Genomic DNA, 23,068 nt, shown 5'->3' with positions numbered 1-23,068 from the left:
AATGCTCTCTAGCAAACTTGAGACGGGCCTTGACATGTACTGACTTAAGCAGGGGGACACGTCTGGCACTGCAGGTTTGAGTCCCTGGCGGCGTAGTGTGTTACTGATGGTAGCCTTTGTTACTTTGGTCCCAGCTCTCTGCAGGTCATTCACTAGGTTCCCCCGTGTGGTTCTGGATTTTTGCTCACCATTCTTGTGATCATTTTGACCCCACAGGGTGTGATCTTGCGTGGAGCCCCAGATCGAGGGAGATTATCAGTGGTCTTGTAAGTGATCCATTTTCTAATAATTGATCCTACAGTTGATTTCTTTACACAAAGCTGTTTACCTATTGCAGATTCAGTATTCCCAGCTAGGTGCAGGTTTATAATTTTGTTTYGGGTGTCCTTTGACAGCTCTCTAGTTTTGGCCATGGTGGAGTTTAGAGTGTRACTGTTTGAGGTTGTGGACAGGTGTGTTTTATACTGATAACGAGTTCAAATAGGTGCCATTAATACAGGTAACAAGTGGAGGACAGAGGAGCCTCTTACAGAAGAAGTTACACGGCTGTGAGAGCCTGAAATCTTGCTTGTTTGTAGCTGACCAAATACTTATTTTCCACCATATATTGCCAATAAATTCTTTAAAAATCTGAAAATGTGATTTTTCTGGATTTTTTTTTCTCCTTTTGTCTCTCATAGTTGAGGTACATCTATGATGAAAATTACAGGCCTCTCTCTTCTTTTTAAGTGGGAGAACTTGCACAATTGGTGGCTTACTAAATACTTTTTTGCCCCACTGTGTGTGTGTATATATATATATCTCAATATTAATTTAATGCCGACTGATTGGATTGTGAACATTGTTTTCAAGAACAACTTCCCAGCACTCAAGGGCAGTGGCGCAACTACACATTATTCAGGTGGATGCGAAAACATAGATCGGCGCCTCCCGCCCGAGGGAAGGAACGTCAGGGTGAAGGAGAGACGCTCACTCGCCCCCCTCCCCAACCTCCCCCCCTGGGGCGACGATACGTGAAGGGTAAAACTCGCTACATTTACCTAGTTATGTGCGCGAGGTGAAGGAGCGTAAGGCGTGCTGAAGTATGGGACATCATCGGCGCGCCGCCCCCTCCAGACGGGGTTTTGGCGCCCCCTCTGGTGCTGTGCCCCTATGCGTTGCATAACCTGCATACCCACTTTTTGCGCCACTGCTCAAGGGTGAAATCATGTAAAGTTTTTTTTTTTTCCATGGGTTGTCACGTTTCACAACTGAGAGTCAGTGTGTTTACATTGTCCAATGCCAGCTTTCTATCCCTAGAATAGTGCTGTTGCCATTTCACAACAAGCTGGGTCAGGCACTTTTTCACACACAAACACAGCTTCATGGGGGATAATCAAGCACAGCAAAACCTGAATGATAAGAAACAGCCGAGTCTTCAGAACAGTGTTGAAACAGTGCGTACACATACACACAAACACATAACTCACCGGCAGATGACTGAGGGGAACGTCGACTTGTCCAAGGAAATCATCTCTTGTCTGGTGGGAAGAAATGAAGAAAAAAAACTTGAGAGGGTTCCATGAGGGCATTTTTGGAAAACCGAAATGTCCAGCAGGGATAAAGAGGGGAAAACCACAATGTTGAGAGAAATTACCTGGTGCACCAAAAGCATCAGTGTGATTTATTTATTTATTTTTTAAATCAAAGAGAAAGGCATAGTGATTTTTACAAAAAAGGGCAGCCATATCCAGAAATAATACTTAGCCTTATCTATGAACACCTGTAGAAATCTGAGAAATAAAACATTACTTTTCATAGATTTAGTAAACCAGACAGGGTTTATAATGGGATCTAATTTTCTAGTATGGGAGCTTGATTATTAATAAAATATAATCCAAGTCAGATGATATTTGTAGCAAGAACTAATAGTGCCGTATAGCTGCAGCTTTTAGACTATCTCATCTCTGGAAATTCAAGTTCAAGTAAAGTTAATCAAAAGCCCACAATCTCTTCCAATCACTACATAATACCACAGGTGTCCAACAAGGATCAGACTTAGTTTTTATTTAAGGACAGGCTTTTAATAACCACCTCAGAGGAGCAAAGTAAAAAAACAAAACCCTTTGACCCTAAGCAAGGAAAAAAAAAAAACAACATCCACTGCCACCAAGTGGAAGCCAAGTCAACTGATGGAGGGTGAGAAGGACAGATGTGACGACAGGGCAGATTCAGGAAAGGTTTTGTGTTTCAGTTTGCAGAGGCCCACAGGTTTGTCCATGGTTGAGCAATGATTACCTGTCCGAGGTGAAAAAGGCCATTCTTGGAAGTAGCCTGTGTGTGGGACACAACTGTTTATTGACAATTTGCACAGACTTACAAAAGTGTTTGCTTACTGGGCTGGGAAAAAAAATGCACTGAACCTTAGTGAACTAAAGTGAATGTGATAAATGAAACGTATATAGATTGTGGGAGTGATAAAGGAAAGAAAGAAGTCAACATCACAATATTAATCATCTTCCACAAGTTAAATTTTTTTTTTCCTTTTGAGAATGTGTATTCTTTAAGCTGTAACGTTAAACTGAAGGTATTTTGATGTTTTTTGCATCAATAAAAGTGGTTTCAATTCAAATTAGTGCTAAAATATTTAACTTGAAATGTACAAAACTGGAAACACTTTCAAATAAACCCCAACTGTGGCACTTTTTAAGATGCTCTGGATGTTTGAGAATGAAATATTAACCCCTGAGTTAATATTTTATTCATCACCTCCACAAATAATAAATGTAACTAACACAGTAATCAAGTTAATTCCCGATGCGGCAGTGTGGTTGGCAACCACTGCAGTTCTTTATGGTTATCTGGTTATCAGTTCTACTGTAAAACTTAATGCTTAGATACGCATAATCTGAACTGGTTCATCCAACCATTTATTAAAGTGATCTAAAAATAAATCAATACAGCAGATCCTTTACTTTCCACTTGCCAGAAGTAAAACCTACACTTCCCTAGTATTCATGCTGGTTTGAGCTGAGCATTTTAAGTGTCTACATCATTTTACTTTTATGGTAAGCAGGAAAAAATTGAGACAACTTGGGGAGATGAGCTCGCCAGCCTCCCTCCACATTTAACATAACTGGAAATCTTTAATTTGTACAACTGTGTCCCATTAAAAAAACAGGCACGTCGTAAAGAATCTGCAAACCCATCCACCCACATTTAAAACGTAGGCACACCCAGCAAACTATTCTTGGAAAGGTATCTGAAATGACATCAAGATTGGCTTTCAATTCCCAAGCCACCAAGACCAATAACTTACTTCTTATACAACTTTCACGTGATTCAAAACAGTTAAACATTGACAGAGATGGAGGAGAAAAAAATATCCAGAGCTAGAGCACCATCTAACATTGATAAAATTTCACAATGTAAAATCACACCTTATTATTTTCACCTCTTTTAATACAAAGCAATGTGTTGAACACTTGACCATTTGCTTGCCAAGGTGGTTAAGGACAATGAGTGTCCTTCCTGGGAAGTAAGAAACACAGTGTCTAAAAGAAAATGTAAAACTTAACATTTATAGAGATGCAATCGAATGACACCATACTGTCCTCTAATCAACAGTCACTCTGCTGATCACACCGAGTCATCTGGAATAAATATTCAGTCAGGGCTGGTTTTTGTTGTTGTTGTTTTTTTCATTTCAACAAAGATAATATCTTTACACTGCGGTTATTTTTGTGCCGAGGGATGAAATTACAGTGTCATTAAACGGTCACTTCTGAACTTACAGCTGCTCTCCAGAAACAAGTTTTACACAGAGTGGGGGTTTTCCATAACCAACCGGCAGGTGAAAGAGCAACAAACAAAGATGCTAGGCAGGTGAAAACCTATATCGATATTGGTTATTTACAAAATATTAAGACACCAAAAACAGATCACTTCGCAAAACACTGACCAGAAGTTTTAAAGCAGGTGGGTCTGTTTTCAGAGATCTGAACACCATTCAATCACTCCGTTGCAACTGCTGAAAAGGGGAGGAAGCATCCATTTTCGTTTTCATTCAGTGTTCTGTTGGAAAAAATCTGCATGCTGGCATTCACATAGTTGTTAATTTGACCTTTGCCAATCACCCAAACCTTTTTACAGAGTAGTCAGATCACTGCACAGAGCAACATGATCCCTCATAAAAGACATTGTCTGAGGTGTTGACCTATCCAACAAACTCTCAAGATACCAATGTGAATATGGATTTCTTGTAGGAGAAATCTACTCCGAGTCAATTTGTCTGTGTACGAGTTTTCAAACCCATTTTACACATAAAATTCAGCCTATTATTATTATTATTATTAAACACCTTCAATAGATTTAATTTGTTTTTATTCAACTAGGAAGTTTGTTTTTGATATGAAACAAGTGTCTCTCAAACAATAATTAAAATGTTACAAAAGGAGTGTCAGTAATTAAAAGACTAATTTCTGTCTTCATTTGCATTTTGAAATTTATTTTTTCAATAATAAATTATTGAAAAAAATTATTATTTTTTCAATAATAAATGAAAAAATGCTTCTTATAAACAACTGACTACTTTTTTTTGCATGTTTCCACTGGGATTTTGAGGGGTTTTTTTGTTTGGTGCTGAACTCCATGTTGTTCCAAGTTTCCTCTTTGTTATTATCATGTTGTTGAATTGACTCAACATAATACCAAATTGCCCTAATACTTTCAGTCAAACAACCCATGTTCGTGAGAATAAAACATAACTCTAAACCTGAATTGGCTAGGAGTATGACTCTACTTTTAGACAGTCCAGGATAGTCTTTAACAATCTTTGTCCATGTCCAAAAACTTCAGGACTCTATTGCAGCTGTGAAACAGAATTACTAAACTAGATAAAGCAATAGTATGTACATGCCTCAAGAATAAAAATGGAACGTTTTGTCCCCAAAATGCCTCAATGGCATAAAAGAAGAGGTGACAACAGACTTTGTGATTCAAGGCAAACTGAATTGGGTCCAGGCTGCCACTGAGGTGTCAAAAGTCTATCTAACATACTCCAGAGCCTCAGTGCTGACACAACTGAATTACAAAGCTATTCCCATTGGAGAGATCAGAGATGACAGATAAAAGCCCCTCACAACAACAGCGACTCCAATCTCTTAAACAGCCCAAAGACCAAAACTAAAAAGAGACACCCCGACTAAACACACACACTGATAAAACCCTCCTCCATTCCTCCTGTCTCAGGTAAATATAGCCTTTGCAGTTGGTCATAAGGAGATCTTTGTGAAAAGCTTCTGCAGGCGTCAAAGCAAAGCTGTAATAAGGGTAGGCCTCTCTGGCATAGCTGTCTGCAGCTAGTTAGTCTGGCAAACACACAGACAAACAAGCACACACTATTGTTATCCATTGACCAACTTTTCTTTTTTTAAAGGGCGAAATATGCAGTTGAAGATGAAGAAAAAAAATCCTGTTGTATAAAAACATATTTGAATTTCAGGATAGAAATCATTAATAAAAAAGCTGTTACAAGAGCATTAGGATACTTTTTTTTTAATCAAATGGTAAATTTAATCAGTGAGCAACAATATCCTCTCTAGAATTATTATTGCAGTTACTGCAAAATATATGTGGAAAAATAAAGCCTTTTGTGCAGGCTGAGTTTGGCCACTGTGGCTTTGGGTTAATTCACTCAATTGCTAAATAAATTCCAGCTGATGTTTTAACCTGTAAATGAAAAAATGTACACCCAAACCACCTTGTATCAGATTATTACTCTTTGTAACTAAGTATTTCTCATTAAATGTGGAGATAAATGGTCAAAAGAGGACAAACTACCATGTACAGTACTCCTGCTTGGGCCAATTGACTTCTATGAAATATGACCATTTAGCACCCAATCAGAGCAACTCATTTAGAACAACTCAAAACTACCCCCTGACAATGTCACATTATTTATTACTGTCATAACCCTTATTTCTTCGTTGTAAAGTCTGAGTGGAATATAAAAAAAAGTATTTATCAAACTCTCTGTCCTTCAGAAATATGACTTGGCGCATGAGGATTACAAAACAGACCAGCACTCCTCAATGGTTCCTGTTTTCTTGTCTCATTCCAGGGATGAATATTATAATCTTTACTTTATGACATTAACTACTTAGCAAAATCATTGGAAAGGAAATGTAACAGGTTAAAAAAAACTTTACAAATGACCTTACATCTAAAACCCCATACTTGAGAAATTAGGCAAATTGGCACTGTGGTAGATTTGAACACAATGGCTCAATGGCTTCTGAATTTGAGTAAAAACTGATTGCTCTTGACAGATTATCTAATGTTTGAACAGGCTTTCCCAAAACTTCCAATCACTTGGAAAGCAGCTGAAATGTACAGATCCACACTACCTTGGAGCCAGAGAAGAAAAAAAAAAACATCTGCCTGCTCTTAAACTCAACACCAGCGCTTAGAGGCGGCTAAAGATAGAAACAGGCAACACTTAAAAGAGATCCAATTGCTATTGGTAGTTTTATCAAAATCTGGGTGTTAGATTCCTCAGACATACGAGGTAACAAGTTAACCAAATAAAAAAAAAACTCCCTCACAAAGTTAGTCACAAAACTGTTTTCTTTTGTAGCTGAACTGCCTGATGTGAGTAAAATTTCAAATGCCTGTGGTTAAGGAGTGAAAAAGAAAACAGTGAGTGTGATTAGTAACTGAGTCTGTTCTTTTCAGTTTCCTGAATGTCACACCACCCTGTTACTGGACCCCTCAGTTCTCCAATCTAACACAATTAATAAGTGAAAGAGGAAAGAAAGTTTTAAAAGCCTACTGGAGTCTAACTAAACTTGAATAATCTTTACCTGGGGGTTATTTGCTGTCAATTTCTTGCCAAGACTCACCTCCTGATCTCCGCCTCCCCTCTGGGTAAAGAATATCTTGAAATGCGGCTGCCTTCTGGGGTTTTCCCTACTGATTTTAAAAGAACAACATTTTGATCCATCTTTTGCTCCCAGTTCCACATCAGTCTGATTCTCCTCTATGGTCTGGAAGTCTGCCCCGTTTTTCAGATGTTTATTTTCCAGCAGCAGCAGCAGCCTCGGATGAGATGAGCTCCTCTGCAGTCGGATTCTGGGATAACGCACTGTGCGGCTGCCTCCACCAAAGTCCCCCTGGGAGGCAGCAGCCTGTTGACAATCTTGGGTCTGATCCTGGTTTTGGTTTTGCTGTAGCTGGAAAACTAGTCTCTGTGCTGCACCATTAACACCAGCACATGGCTCTAGAGTCTGCTGCTGGCCATCTTGACCATAAGGAAGAAGATAATGCTGGACATCAAAAATCTCAGGAGAATTCCTCTGGATACAAATGGTACCAACATTAACACCAGGTTGGCCTCCACTCACTGTAGCATAGCCACTAGAACCAATGCTAAAAACTCTGCGTTTGGGAAGGTTTGGTTCATTTAGCAATAACTGGGAATCTGGGCTGTAGTATGGGGGAGGCGGCTGTCGTGGAAAGTCTTCCTGAGTCCGTGGTTCGGGATATGCAGGCGCAGGTCCAGGCGGTGTATAACAAGGCGGTGGGACATCGTCTGCAAGGCCACCAGAATGTCTATTAATTGATCCGTCGGAGCGCTGGAGGGAGATCTGCATGGACGAACTTTTGGTGGGTCGTGATTCAGGGTAGGTGGAGAGCTGTGGTATGAACATGGAGGAGCTCCTTTTGAGCGAGGGATCCGAACGCAAACCAAAACTTCCAGATGAGACGTTTTGCGCCCCCAACTCCTGAGAAGGCCTCGGTAGACGAGGAGGCCGCACATAGCGCGCTCTGGACGCTTCGCCCTCTTCTCGCTGCTCTTCTGAGTCCGTTTCCAGCATCTCCGGAGCTGTGTTGCTGCGGCCAGATCCAAAGTATAAACGCAGACGCTGAGCCATTTTTACCTCATGTCCCACAGCTTCCGTTCACTTTCACTTACTGTTAAAACTCTGACTTACTGTTGGTTGCCTCCTCTTCTTGTGTCGCCCACTTCTCCTTTGACTGGCTGACTGGCTGGCTAGATGACTTCTCCCCTTTTTTCTTCCCCCTCCCTCCCTCCCTTCCCACCCACTCCCAGTCTCTTCCACAACTTTCCTACCCCACAATGAACTGCACACAGACCAGAGTCGTCTCACCGCAAGAACACAACAGCAGCAGCAGGATACTCAAAATTGAGGTGGAAAATAAGGCTTCAGAAAGAGGATGGGCAACTATATTACAATAAAAATAAGAATGGAGGATCCCCGTTCAGCAAACTATTAGGAACACCAAGCACTAGCGACAGACAGCAGAAATAGCCTTGGTAGAGTGTCAGCCAGCATTCCTGCCATGATAGGGTAGGAGCGTGTGGAGTTCCTGGTTACCGAGGTGACAGAGGGTTGCCTGGTAGTCACATGACTCCAAAGGGCCCCAGCACCTCAGGTTACAACACCACACTGGCCCTCACCATCAAGCCACAACACATGATCCCTAGTCTTTTACATCCACATCTTATTAAGATGGAAGATCAAAGGAGAATTAATATTAAGAGATAAAAGCGCATTTTACCTCGACAAATATAATCTATTCACCAGAAGAGGGACGCCAATAGGAATCCAGTTTTTCTTTCCAACACAGGAAACAAAAACAAGAGAATTTTCTTACCAAGTGACCCACTAAACGTCCTTTTCAACCAAAAATAACAAAAACACAACATTAAACATAAAAGGAAACTTTCAGAACCACATAAGGATTTGCAAGGAAACTGTTACTAAAAATGGACCAGATGTAAAGGCACCAGGAAAGCAAAGAGACCATCTGACAGATTTTAGCTTTGATAAGACAAACAACACGGTCGTCTCTGGAGATCCAGCTACAACACAGAAAAGACACGCAGTCTCTCAAGTACAGAGCCAAACACTTATCTGGCCGCTTGTTTTATAGGCTGCTCTGTTTGCAACTAAAGGTTGCCCAGGATACAACTCAGCTGTGATCCTCGTCTCTAATCCGGAATGACATAAAAAAAAAATTTTTTTTAAACTGTCAAATAATGCTCAAGCACCTCCAACAGCATGCTGTTCATTCATAAAGAGTGCTTTGTTTTGCTCAACAACAACATGATTCACCAATCTATCAGCATGTTGAAAAGAAAGGATTGCTTTTCTTGGGCCAGCCGAGAACCGACAAAACCTCAGTCATCGTTTGACCTTTTAGAAATGCACGTCTGGAAAGAAGTTGCCTTGTTTTTAACTTCTGTGACCATTCGCTATGTTCTAAACCACTCTACAGCAGGCTGCTGCTGCTCTATTGCAACAAAATGAGCTAAAAAAAAGACAAAATGAGGGAAAGGAGTGCAGAGAAAAAGGAAAGGGAATAGAGAAAAAGAAGAAATCGTGTCTTGGCATGCTGCTACGCACGGTGACGACACACCAGTCAATACAGGAGTGTGTGAAATGTAACGGCGAATGATCGGTATAAAGAAAGAAAAATGTCAATGTGTGGTCCAATAGCAGCTAGCTAAAAATGATATAACATGCATTCCTCAAATTTAACAGCATGCTGTACTGTAGCACTGTTCAACACCTTTCTTTAACCTCACTGCAAGTGGACCAAGGGGCTCAGTGTTGCATCCCTGTCTTAATGTAGCACGAATTTAAACCATCTGATAACATAAATGTGAATCAATGGATACAAAACAACAAGCACCCATTAAAAACACACAGGCCAGGGGTGGAGGAGCTGGCTTGGCAAGCGCCTCAGGACAGCCTGGAAGCACCTCCTCAGACTTATAAGGAGTGAACTGCGCTTGAGGCTGTCTGTGTTGTGCTTTCTTGTCATCCTTCTCCATACAGAAACAGTGAGCTCCGACAGCACTGGGGGATAAATAAAAAGGTGTGCTATTCATAACAAGAGTTGCCAACGAGTTCTCTCTCTGCACCACTGTATTCCCAGTTTGTCAGCCAACATCGAAGAAGATTTGGGCATAAAATCTGCCCGGTTTGATTGAGTTGTAAGGGAAAACTACAGCGTAATTCCAGCGACGTACAACAGCTCTTATTTTGTGAGAACCAGAAAGACGGTACACGAGTCTTATCTGGAACGGAACGTCCAAATTAACTTTGTCCGTTTCATCAAAACAAAAAGCCCTGGTTGCAGATCCTGGAAGTAATTTAGGAAACAAACATTGGAGATCACCCTGGTATTAGTCATACACTTACTCTCCAGACTCTATGTCAAAAACCCCTTCACTATTCCATCAGCTTCATAGACATATCCTCAGGGTCAAGTTTACACAGTAGCGTGAATTATCAAATTTATCATTAATACCTGCTTACAATGCTAATTGCTGCACTGCTTGACATTTATATAGTTGCTATGGCAACTGAAGGCCTGCCACTGGGGTATTTTTACATATGGAAGAAATCAGTGTTTTCAGGAAGGAAATAAGTTGATATCTGACTGCAGATGAATGCAAGAGCTGTTAAAGTCAGACGTTGTTGTAGCTGAGCAATGAAACAAGCAAACAAGCTGTTAGTTGTTTAGTGCATAAATTTGCCTCAGCAAACTGCTAAAAAGTGATCATACTTATTAAGGTAAAAGTCGTCACAGACAGTCGATTATATTTGTAATAAAATTAATGAAAAGAAGCAGCACAATGTCAGACAAATTAGTCCTACGAGTAATTCTACTTCAGTGTCTAAATACCAAAATATTTCAGCATAAAGCATAAAAGACTATGTTACTATTAACAATACTTTAGCATTTGATGCCATCAACAAACATATAAGCTCTAATAAGTTGTTTTAAGGGTAGCATAAAACAATGATAAATAGGGAGGAAGTGTGAACCTTACCAATCGGTTTTCATCAAACACCTCAAAAAGCAGCCTGTGGTTCTGTGGGCACACCTGTGTTGGTAACAAAATGACAGTGATGAGCGACGTCATTGGAGTTGTTCAGTCGCTACGTCTCAAAGAAATTTATATCTGATGGAAAACAACCTTTGAGTATTAAATTCAAAGGTATTAGCCTGCAATTCTATTCCTGGGAAATTGGATGTTTTATCAACAGAGACCTCAAAAATATTAAGGGCTGCTTTGTATTTACAATACAAAGATGTATTGTGTCCCAATGTCTGTAAATAAAATTCTGTGCAAGGTGTTTTAGAGAACATTGGTGAACAAACAGTATCATGAAGACCAACAAACACACTAGACATATCAGGGCTAAAGTTGTGAATAGGTTAAAAGCACAGTTAGGTTATAAAGCAATATATATTCCTGTAGCAAAAAAAAAATGGAGTGACGCTAAAAAGTAATGATTTAGGTCGAATGGCCCAGTCAAGGCATTTGAGGCAAGACATAAAAATTAATTTTTACAATTGTTCTCCAGCCAATACGGACTAATCCACACAATACATTTTTCTACAAAACAGTGAAAAAGATCACACAATAAGCTAACAAGGGTTGTCGTAATAAAGGCAGGACATTAATTGTAACATAGGAGATTTAAAAGCTGAACTCACCCGGAAATAGAATTCTTCGTTCCATTTAGGATTGAGGGTCTGAAATACAAAGTTTATATCTGATTAGACCAGTTTTCTGCCAAACTAAAACCCCATAACTGTGCAAGTGACTCTCAGGAGTTCTAAAGAGTAAGAATTCAAATCAAATTATATGCAATTATTGGATATTTGAGTTTAAATAAAGTCTCAAAGATTTTCATTTTCATATTTCTTCTAAGATGAATCAGATCTTGTTTTCTTCTGCCTTCCATATTACAGATTTTATTAGACTGAGAACTGATTCAGTCACACAAAAATGAGGCACAAGTTACAAGTTACTCTAATTAATTAGCAAAACATTTCACTGCAGTAATAACACTGTGACAAAAAGTGCCATTGAACTAAGTGCTCTCTGACAGTCAGTTTTTTGCTGTGAAAGTGATGCAAACAAAAAAAAGGTTTAAATCTGCAGGAGACATCCTATCATCAGTGCTTTTGGAGCTCATACTGACGTTAGTCTCGTCATGTTCCTCCACTTTAAGTCATGCTTTATATCATTCAGCCACAAGCCATCCACTCTGCTTCCACAATAATGAAACCGGCAGAGGTGTCCCACTTAAAGAAACAAAGAACCCGCAGAAGAGTCCAAGCACTGATACTTCCTTTTCTGCTCCACATAGCAGAATATTGTCAAGTTATTTATATCCTACAAAGCAATCATAGCCACTGGCAGCATATGTTTGCCTGCATGGAGGCCTGAGCTGTCCAACTCCTACGGCGGCTTTTTCCTGGAAGATTGCTTCTGGCTAAGCCAATCTATAAGAATGTGACAAATATTTGTATTGTTGAGAAGCTGCGTCGGGCTACTATTTCAGAGTTTGACCCCTTGCATTATGCACTAAATATTCAGAGACAAAAACATCACCTGGGAATAAATTATATTGGAGACCAAAGGAAAAAAATAAAGATTTATCATTTTGAAATTAAAAGCATCACTAATCATCATTTACATCAATGTCAACTAACAGCTCCCCCTGCTGCGAAAAAATATCTTCTCTCCAAAAAAACTGAGAAGACTTCACAAAACCTAAAAAGGGGAGGACTGCTTCCCGCAGCCTTCCTGTGCTTTTTATCCCCCCCTTCTACAATGAAATGATTCCGCTAATTCATGCAAAAACCTGGTAATTTTTACGGGGGTGTTTTAGGTTTATATCGTAAAACCTTTGAATTTGGCTGGTGATGTAACACAGGAGATAAGAGGAAGCAGAGCACAACGGGACACAATTTAAACTTACCTTTTTAATAGTTTTTGTCTGGACTAAACCAAGCTCTTTGTTTTCATCAGCAACATAGAGGGAAAGCTTGACATAAGGATCACTGCAAAAAAAAAAAAAAAAAAAAATCACAATTTTAGCAGTTATATATGTTAGAAAAAATTACAATTGAAAGACATCTTGAGCTTTTCGCTTCTGCAACATCTGTAAGCTTGAGGATCGCTAGTATTAAACTGTCTCTAGTCCTTCATCATTAGCTGTAGACACATCAAACAGGTAGTTGAGGATCACACACACAACCTGTACTAAAGTCGACCTGCATATGAAAACTGCTTAGCTTTGGAAATGGTGAGATAAGGCTCTACCGTCGTATTGACGGGGGTTTTAAAAATAGAAACGGCAAAATATTTTGAGGTGAACACGCAACTCGTACGAAGAGAGTAATATGACTTTGGAGGCGCTGACAGGGCAGAAGGCTCAGGTGAGATCTGCTTAGAGAGGCAGAGCTGGAGCATTCACAGGACCACAGAGTTCAATTCTCAGGAAGCAGAAAAAGACAACAAAAAAATAAAAAGGGGAGAGGAGGGGATTTTACTTGCCCAAGATGTTATTTAGACAAACTTATTGATTGTTTCCCTTCAAAGTATCACATGTGCTTAGAGTTGCTTTAAACATACACACAGAACTATACGTATACTTTTTTTTTTTTTACATTTGCTTATCCAGATGCAAGTATGCTCACATCCAAGTATGAGTGAGGGAAAAGTCAGCTGTAAAAATATGTCACTGAAATATTTTTATAGGCATTGGGTCTATTTCTACTAAATAGTTTGAAACAAATGAAATAGGCTGCAAACTGTGAACAGAATGTGGTGATAAATATAAAACTGATTGTTCTCTATGCAGAAATAAAAAAAAAAACATGACTGAACAAGCTTAAATATTTATAAGGCAAAAGTGGAACAAAAATATTCAGGAACTCCCTCACTAAGTAATATTTTCATGTCATTGTCTAGATTAGGAGGCAGTTTATCACGATCAATGTTTTTGTTTATCCCCCAGTAACTTTAGCCTTTATATATTTATCTTTGTGTTTTACAACAGTAACCCAAGGTTAATGATCTTCCCTTAATATTAAAAAAAAAAAAAAAGATTTTACATTATTAATAATTCGCTTTGATGTAAACTTTGACATTTTGGTCATTTAAAAATCTATTATAATCACCAATATGTCAGAACCCTAATATTAACACTTTGTACTTCAAGTAAGAGTGGCTTCATGACTTGGTATGACGCAGAGCTAATTTACACACAAACATCCTCCACACTGTATTTTTGTGGTGTGGGAGGATAACATTTGTAGAGAGAACATTTGGTAAACTCACTAACAGCCTATTACTGTGCCCTCATTTTACACCCTTTAAGCTAAAACAAACTACTTCAAATGTTTTCAGTTGCAGAAATACAATCACCGGCATACTGACTTGACTTGGGCGAACAATCCAATTGCTATTTTCAGTCAAAATGAAGCCAGCTGCCTGCTCCTCAGATTCTAAATCACAGCTTCCAGTTACAATCGCTCAGCAAAACTTGATTTGGACACAATTCAGACCATCGGGGAGTATGCTTTAAATCTGATTTGCCGTGATAGGCTTTTATTAGGATACCTGCCATCCCAACTGGGCCTGGAAATAAATCAAATTCCAATCCAAGTGTGTCCTTCCTGTCAGCTAAAGTGCTGCCTTAAATCCACAAGATAAAAAAAAGAAAAGATAAAACAAGGGAAACGAGGAGCACTGAAATGGAAGAAAACGAGCTGAATCTATATCCTTATAAGCAAATGTGCAGCTGCTTGATTGCTAATTGGCATCTTCAGGATCCCCACAGTTTCTAATTGCATGTTTATGTGGTTCTGTCATGTACAGAGACTAAACATTAGCAGTAAGCCTACAATATCTCAGCTCTTTTGGGAGGAATTTCCCTGCCTTCCTCTAATAGCGGGAAAAAATAATAAAAATCCCTGCAGAGGTAGAGAATTAGGAAACTTCAACTCAACACAGTAAGAGCAGCTGGATTTCAAAACCTAGCTCCAATACAATTTATGGAGGATTTATCAGCACCTCTAAAATACACCATAAGCAAAACAACAGACAAGAGTTTTGCGTACTAAAGAAGCAACACAGCAGCTTCGGAGAGACATTTGGAGCAAAATGAAGAACAAGCTGGCACCGTTTGAGTCTCCCAAAAGGTGACAGACTGCCAAGTCAGCACCGTCTGTGCGAGCACACCACACATCAGACCTCATTCAGCGTTTCTTCAGTACAGTTCAGCTTTGGCCACAGCCAGCCCTGAGCCGTGCTGCCAGCATGGAAGAGCTCGCCCCGTGCTGAACACCCTGAGGCGCATTCTGGTCAGATAAGAAAACATTACTGTAATCCCCTGGAGAGGCACAGGTTTAATTCTGAATTAGGCCTGCGCAGTAAATCTATCTGCATATAAACACTACAAGAATAAAAATAAATAAATCAATTAATGTCTTATTCTACATTGGTAATGTTCGTGTTCAGAGTTTTAATCTAAGAAAAAGATTGCCAACACTCAGTGGGCCTCCTCTGAGAATCCTTCAGTCGCTGCAGGGTTGCTGCGTTTGTCTGCGTCGCTCCTTCGTGTACAGACGCATTCAGGCATTCGAGAATTTGGATTGTTTGGCCCGCCTTCTAATAGTTTGTTGTTGTATTCAACGCAGTTTCGAGGGAGTTAAAAAAAAAAAAAAAGCAGCCGTATCACTGCAGGCACTCCTCCTATGACAAATCCTGGTTTTGAAAAGCTTTTAAGCCTCGTTCTGATCAGTTTGCTAGTTCAAACACTAAAGCTGCTCACCTTTTAAAATGTCAAAAACATTTAAAGAGACAACTAACATTTAAGTAATTTTAAAACCACATGACAAACATTTACAGCTGTCACAGACCAGACATTTATAGGTGTCCTTTGTAGGAGGAACTAACAAAAAATATAACAACAACAACAGAATCCCTAAGGTTTGTTTAGAATTATTTGCAGTAGCAGTGCATCTGATGCCTTTCCTGCATCAGGTAGACCATATTTATAATCATCATTCAATTTACAACATAAGTAGTTTTACTGATAGCAGCTGGTGAAGTTAAAGATTATCACATGATTGAAGTTTTATTATGTGCAATCAATCAAAGCACAAAGTTATTGTTAGACTCCTATCAGCAAACGGCCTGACGTATACAAAACCTCAGACTTGGAAATGGTGTTTTGCAAAAAGTATTCATACCCTTTGAACTGTTACCTATTTAGTTATACATTTTGATGAATGTTGTGATTCTCTGCAACCAGCAAAAAAATAAAAAATAGCTGGATTATAACTCATGAACATGCTTTGATGTAAACCCTTCTATTGGCTGTATGTTTAGGATGTTCTCCTGCTGAAAGTGAAGCTCCATCTTGTTATCTTACATCGTCCAACAGGTTTTCCTACAGCATTACCCATTCTGACCTTAGTCCATCTTCCTAACTACTCAACAGTGACAAGAGGCATAATGTTGCCACTGTCGCTGTTTGCAATGTCTTTCAAAATGAGGTGAGTTGTTTACTGTCAAACTTGGCGTGTTAAATGTAGGACAAAAGGTGCAATCATGGTTGGATTTGACCACATCACATTCTTCTAGGTTTGCTGCGTTTCCTGCATGGCTGGCAGCAAACTCCACATAGTTGCAATGATCTGATGACCCAATTTCAAGGCATCAAATTGCAAAGTTTCTTTTTTTTATTACAAATGAAGAATAGTGGCTTGATTGTGTTATAAAATGGCTTAGTGTGCCTGGAAAATACACACTACAGCTCCTTTAAAGCATTTGTTTGGCCAACAGCAGGATCGCTGCACTGAACTCATCTGCAACTCCTGTTTTGAAAAGAACAGAATAGGAATACTCATTTTATGTGTGGTACTGATTATGAAACTTCCATTGCACCTCCTGTTGCCCAAAAGTGCCGGTTTAATTTCTGAGAACTCACAGCTGTGAGGGATATCTTTATCTCAACTCGTGAATCATAAACGGCCAGAGGCAGCTGAGAGGTGGATTGTTTCGTGAAAGAAGCTACTGATTATTGCTTTCCTGGATTGGATACTTTAGCTGGATGTCTGGACCAGCTTGAAACAGAAACCTGTTTTAAGCTTTTCCACAACGTTATCCTTCAAACTGTTTGGTCTGCTCCGGGGTCTTCGTGGAGTTATTTTTGTACACTAATATTCGCCAAGAAACCTATGAGGCCTTCAGTGAGCAGCTGTATTTATAAATGCACAGGTGGACTCCATTTATTTAGGAGTAAATTGGGCTGAAATTAAATGCACGCCACCCTTTGCAACCTAGTCCTTTGTGTTTCAAAAAAAAAAAATAGAAATACATTGTTTTATAACAAAACGTGAAAAAGTACACGTTATAAGCACTTTCAAAGTACAGAGCACAAATCTGCAGAAGGTGTATTGTGTAATGTTACATTGGACTTCACAGTTCACAGACGGGAAGACAGTGATGAACAAAACATTGCCAAAGAAAAGTTAACATCTGCACGTTCTCACATGCAAGAGGGTACATGGCACGCTTAATTATTAGTCAAAGTCTTCCATCTAGAAAACGTGCAACTACGGTGGATTATGCATAGGATGGGAGAAGTAGGTAATCATTGATTAACACTTGAAAGTTCAAGGTCTTTGTTACGAACTAATTTTTTTTTATTGCTACAAAGTGCTGTCCAAGGTTGAAAGGACAAACAATAGGAAGACCCTAGAAGTCAAAGAGCAGGATGCTGAACACAATAGCTGAAGCCTTGAGACTGGTTTTATAGCCGACTTTTATTATGATACATCCCACACATTATTACAGTTATAATGCTAATATTTCTTTCATCTAAACAGTTTAAAAGGCTGAATTTTAAGCGGACAGAGAATAAGACTACTTGAACTTGGTGCAATGGACAGTTCTCCATAATCATTGCACTCAAGTGAAATGTTTCACATCGAGAAAACAGTTACCTGGCACCGATGATGTCTTTCTTCGCCAGATCAATTCCTGCAATAACTTTGACCCGTAGCACTCGCGTTTCATGCTGCAAAACAAGAAGACGACAGAGGACCTTTATTTGATTTTCAGAGGAAATTATCTCATAACTTTGTAAACCCATGACAGATTTCAATCTGCCAGATGTACTGACTTGACTCCAGGTCAAACTTAACAACAGAGAAAGAATAAAGTTCAACAACAGAAGCAAAAACAAAAAAACAAAAAAAAAAGATCGTTCTATGAGTATCTGCATTCATCTCTTTCCGAGAGGTTTTTTTGTCTTTTTTTTTTTTTTGTAATTAAACCAACAGTGGAGGTTTCACTAGTTCTAATGAAGGGGAGCTAGTGGGAGGCCAGACTGTTTCAGGTGTTTTTCTATGGACCTGTTGTTTTGAAATTTAAAGTGTTTATTTTTGCGCTACAATTAATGCACTGAATTATGCAATGCATCACTGCCAAATATGCAAGTGTTCTTCATCAACTTGGTTTAAGAAAAAGCTAATCTAATATGATGAGTATTTAGGCAATGAGACCAGAGCATTTCTTAACAGATTTGAATCAGTGTGTGCAGTTTTTCTTGCTTGTGTTTTTAACAATCAGCATTATATTTGTTCACTGCCATACCCAAAACCTGCAGCACACTCGAGCTATTTGGCTTAACTCAAACATTATGTTTTATTATTTAATTTAAGATTTTATTTAAGATGCACCACACCACTCAAATTAACTTAGTGATGTTTGATTGAGGCGATATAAAGTGTGCCAAACACCCATAAAGCTGAGTACATCAAGCACTTTAAATTTTCCTTCAAACAGGTACTAAAGGCTTAAAAACAGCTAAAAGAACTGTTTGAAATTTGTGGCAGCCATTTTGATAAGACGTTTCTGTCTATTCTTGTTTAAAATTTTGACATTTTAAACAAGAATATTTTTCCCCAACATTTAATCTTGATACGTTTAATTCAAACATGGATCAAAATAACATAGATTTATTCTGATTTATTTTTTTTGTGGTAAAACGCAGAAAAAATCTCCTGCCACCATACCATTTTAAAGTTTCCTTGACAGTGTGGTGGTATTTTTAAAACTTAATATACCGAGAGGTGGTATTTGTGTGAAGTTGCAGATCTAAATGACCTTCTGCTGCACAATATAGGGAAATCATGCAACTGCAGTGTTATTTTTGAATGTTGCCATAACAATATCAGTTTCAGTGAAACCAGGCATTCCACAGTACTCTTTCACAAATCTGTCAATATGATGCGCCCATCTTTCTGCACCCTTTGTAATTTTGGTCACAATCACACAAATCACACAATCACACCTGCAATGCCGAGAGTCCAACCAATACACTCAATATTATGCAAAATGTGAATTTATAATTACTAGGAATATAACAGTAAACAAATATTGAATTATTTCCCTCCCGTCATATAATAAAAAAAAAAACTAATATCAAAATGATGATATTTGAAATTAGACATTTGGGAGTTTGTGGTATCAACATGGAATGATGAGCTTAGTTAGTTTCAGTTTTCAAATCCTGCAAAAAGAAAAAGTAATTGTTATAATGTTTGTGTGGTTTAACGTCCTGATAACCAAATGCCAGAGAAATTGCAAGAGTTTGAGCATCTACAACTATCCTCTGATGTTCAACCCCATTGCTATGCACTACATTTCATGCAACCATTTGTAGCACAAATATCCATTTTAAAATACAATCATCTCAGAAGTATCCATTGTATCAAGGCTGCCCAGGACCAGTAATCGACAGCTACCATCCTGCAGCTTCTAGTTGCATCCTTGCTCTAAAATCCCTGAATCAAATAGCAGAATTCGCTAACCACAGTCATTCAGGTCTACAGCGGCATGGTAATGGTCTGTTCATTAAATTAAGGTGTGCTGGAGCAGAGACGCATCCAGCTCTCGAGGATTGAACTTGGGCAACCCTGCCTTATAGGATTAGATGTCAGACCAGGAATGATGAGGCAATTAATTTAGGTCAAGAGTACACCTGCACAGTTTCTAGGAATCACAATAATGCAGCTGAATGTTGCAGGAATAATATCGACTATGATTAACCAACGCTTTCACCGTTTTCTTTTCTGTCCATCACAAAGTCTCCGCACCTCTTTGCAGCGTTTAGCATCTCAGATTCTAAAAATATACCCCCAGTATGTGCATCGAGGGAAGTGAAAAGTCCTTCCAACGGGCCAAATGTGTTGCATGCAGAACTAGCCAGCATGGCAGTTACACGTAACATAACAGGCAAGCAAATACCGCTCTGGTCAACAACATTGATCAGTCACTGTTACCTGAAATGACCTAAAAAAAAAAAGAAGAAGAAAATAAATAACCTTTATCCATCCTATCACTGAACAGGTCTAATCAAATCATGAGACAATGGGATGGGTGCACTGTTGAGCAATACATTCATTTAGACCAGTGCTCTCAACATAGTCACTGATAAACATAGCCAGAAACTACGACAGCAATCAATTTTAAAATACTTTTTTACTGCTACTTCAGTCACCATAGCAACGACTGCCATAAAATACTGTGATAAAATTTAAAATCAATATCACCCATGTATTTGACACAAACAGACGCAATAAGCTCCCAAAGCACCAACAATTAAAAAACGTGACAACTTTGACTAATCATCAGTTATTCTGAGTCACAGTTGAGAATAATGCCAAAAATAAAATAAAAAAAATCTTCATACACCATGATTCTTGTGACTGCACTGAAAATGTCAGAGGTACATGAAGTAGGGATGCTCTTCTGCTAGACTCGTGACTGTGATGTAGTTATGTATAATCACATGTGCACTCCATCTATAATTACCACTGTGTGTTTTTGAAGGTTTTAGGTTAAAGCCAACAAGGTGTCCACAGTCAGAGTGACCTCATATGACCGTACATGCCTCTATTTCACTCTCTCAGCGGCCAGTTCACCATCAAACAGCTGTGATTACTACCTAGCAGGGTGTGTTTAGGTCTCACTTGTAGGTTTAACCCTTCATGCTAAAGATTAAAAAAAAGAAAGATAAATTGATTTCCCAGAAACAGTTACATATGGTGTAATGTAGGTTACAAAGTGGAGACTTTGATTTCAAAACTTTAGCACAAAGTGGCTTGCTGGCCTTTAGTTTACACCTTATTATGAAATAAACGCAAGTGGACAAAACGACAGAGGGACCAGTGGCAGGAATTGACAGCAACCTGAACACAACAGCGGAATGTTGCCGTGGGTAAGGGCTTGGTAGCTCCACTCACGGCTAATCGTTAGCCATCTCTGCTCCCAGCCCCTCATAATACCCAACGACTCCATTCTGCATTTCAATAACACCTTAATTACAATTCAAGCTTACCTCGTCCTCTGAAAGTCCATATATAGGCTCGTAATTCGTTGCCATATAGCCTGCGGTCCGCGGTATACCCACACAAACAAGCCGCTTTGAAAAGCTAGCTGGCTAGCCTTTAACAATAAAGTCCCACTTTCCTCTCTCTGCCGTGCGGTGGTGGTAAAGTCCGCGGCGATATCTAATCCTCGGCACGGATCGGGGGTGGATTCACGGCCGGATAACCTAATCCGCGCCAGGGTGGTTCATCCGAGACACAATGTAGAAATATGAAAATATATATGATGATCTTAAGTGTTTTCGATTGATTCCGATCGTTTTTCTGAACTCAAAGCTTAAAAGCCTAAATGTTGTGACACTTGACTTCCTTCTGGCAGTTCAACCAATCACTGCCCGAGCTAAGGTGAGTGCTTTAATAATCAACCAATAAGAATCCCCCAGTGACTCTCTGCCCATCCAATTAAATAAAAAAGGCGTAACCTGCCTTTTGAAGCCGTTTCGATCAATTTCCTAAAAACATGTTATACAGCGAAGATTTTGTAATTGTAAATAAATAAGTATGTTAATTTAGCATTGTGATGCTTTATGTTGGAAAGCAAATCACAGACTGTGGGCTCAGAAATCCTGTTTGAATTTGCAGCGCACAATGTTATAGGGTTAATAAAGTTACATTTTACTGAAACTGACTAGACTCACTAAATTACTAAACATAGCAGCTACCAAGCATTGCCACGATGTAACTATTACCTCCATAACTTCTGAGGCGCAAGTCAAATATTATATCGGATGGTACATGATTAACACGAACAAGTGAAACCTGAATTGAAGGTGTTATGCGGTAAGATACACAATTGGGAAATTTATGAGTGAATATGTGAATAACGTTGGGTTTTTAGTAAAAGTCTGCAGAAAAGTGACTTCATTTGTACATTGTCCATTTTTTTGTTTGCTTGTGCTACTTATTTTATTTTAAAAGAAAATGAAAACAACGGTGTTGAACAGGCACACAACACTCCTTGCACTATTCATTAACTAATAGGGGGAATAAAATCCTGGTCAGTTCTGCCCTAAAGCATACAGTTGCACACAATGCCAAGGAAAACATTCAATAGCAAAGTCTCAGAAAAGTAGTTGCAGCTGTCATTCTGGAAAGTCGATTAACGTGTCTTTTCAGAAACATTGAAGTTCATTTTCAAACAGTGGAACAGAATATTAACAAGGAAAAATACATTTGTGACTTCTGAAATTAGACCATACAATATTCAAAGAAGGGTAAAAAATAAACCCACCCAAGACTACAACTGCAGTTAGGACATGATAGTCCTAGGAATTAGAAAATGCCCAACAGACTTCTTTCAAACAGTTGCTGGGGGAAAAGTTTTTCTCTTTAAAATAAAGTCATCCAAGCCAACCTGTGTGAAAATAGAACTGATCCATTATTATGATGACCTAATTGTGATTAACCATTTTGGTTCAGTTTCATTTATCACAGACAAGCCTGATTATTACCATATCTAAAAGCTAAAAGATTTCAAAAGCAGCATAGTATGCCCTAATGTAAATTCAGCAATACATCAAAAAGTAATTGCTAATTACAAATGGTGATAAAACTGGGCCCTTACAGAGAGAAATAATATTATTGGGAATCCAGTTGAGCTGCAGATATAATTCATGAGCTGTTTTATGAGGTTTTGGTTTAGATCTGTCTCTTCACTGATCTGAAAAAACTTCTTAATTGAATAAAAATAATTTTTGCCAGGTTTATGAGTAATTTTGTGCTTAGCTGACAGACACAAATAGTACTGAACTGACAGAAAATTAGTAAGAGTCAGAAGAAAAACTGTGCA

The 23,068-nt window shown here is 38.8% G+C and overlaps 1 protein-coding gene across 9 annotated transcripts in view; it reads right to left on the bottom strand.

The window, feature by feature from the left end:
- The window catches only part of nedd4l (NEDD4 like E3 ubiquitin protein ligase), a 45,812-nt gene extending 24,233 nt beyond the window's left edge, over positions 1-21,579 (bottom strand). For 3 of the 9 annotated variants that reach the window (XM_008424505.1, XM_008424506.1, XM_008424508.1), the window contains exons 1-6: positions 21,231-21,579; positions 17,830-17,903; positions 12,792-12,873; positions 11,518-11,556; positions 10,847-10,900; positions 1,470-1,520 (exon numbers count right to left, since the gene is read on the bottom strand). In XM_008424505.1, the coding sequence (XP_008422727.1) occupies positions 1,470-1,520; positions 10,847-10,900; positions 11,518-11,556; positions 12,792-12,873; positions 17,830-17,903; positions 21,231-21,275 (345 nt within the window). In that variant the 5' untranslated portion in view covers positions 21,276-21,579. Of the gene's footprint in view, positions 1-1,469; positions 1,521-2,277; positions 2,314-6,881; positions 8,040-10,846; positions 10,901-11,517; positions 11,557-12,791; positions 12,874-17,829; positions 17,904-21,230 lie in introns of those variants that run through there. The other 6 variants (XR_001777165.1, XM_008424502.2, XM_017307955.1 and 3 more) reach the window with 3 other exon arrangements.
- Between the last annotated feature and the right edge of the window lie 1,489 nt (positions 21,580-23,068).

The sequence above is a fragment of the Poecilia reticulata genome, linkage group LG12 (assembly GCF_000633615.1).
Source record: "Poecilia reticulata strain Guanapo linkage group LG12, Guppy_female_1.0+MT, whole genome shotgun sequence".
NCBI classification, from domain to species: Eukaryota; Metazoa; Chordata; class Actinopteri; order Cyprinodontiformes; family Poeciliidae; genus Poecilia; species Poecilia reticulata.
Note: the sequence above shows the minus strand (reverse complement) of the source record. Positions and strands in the feature narration are given on the sequence as shown.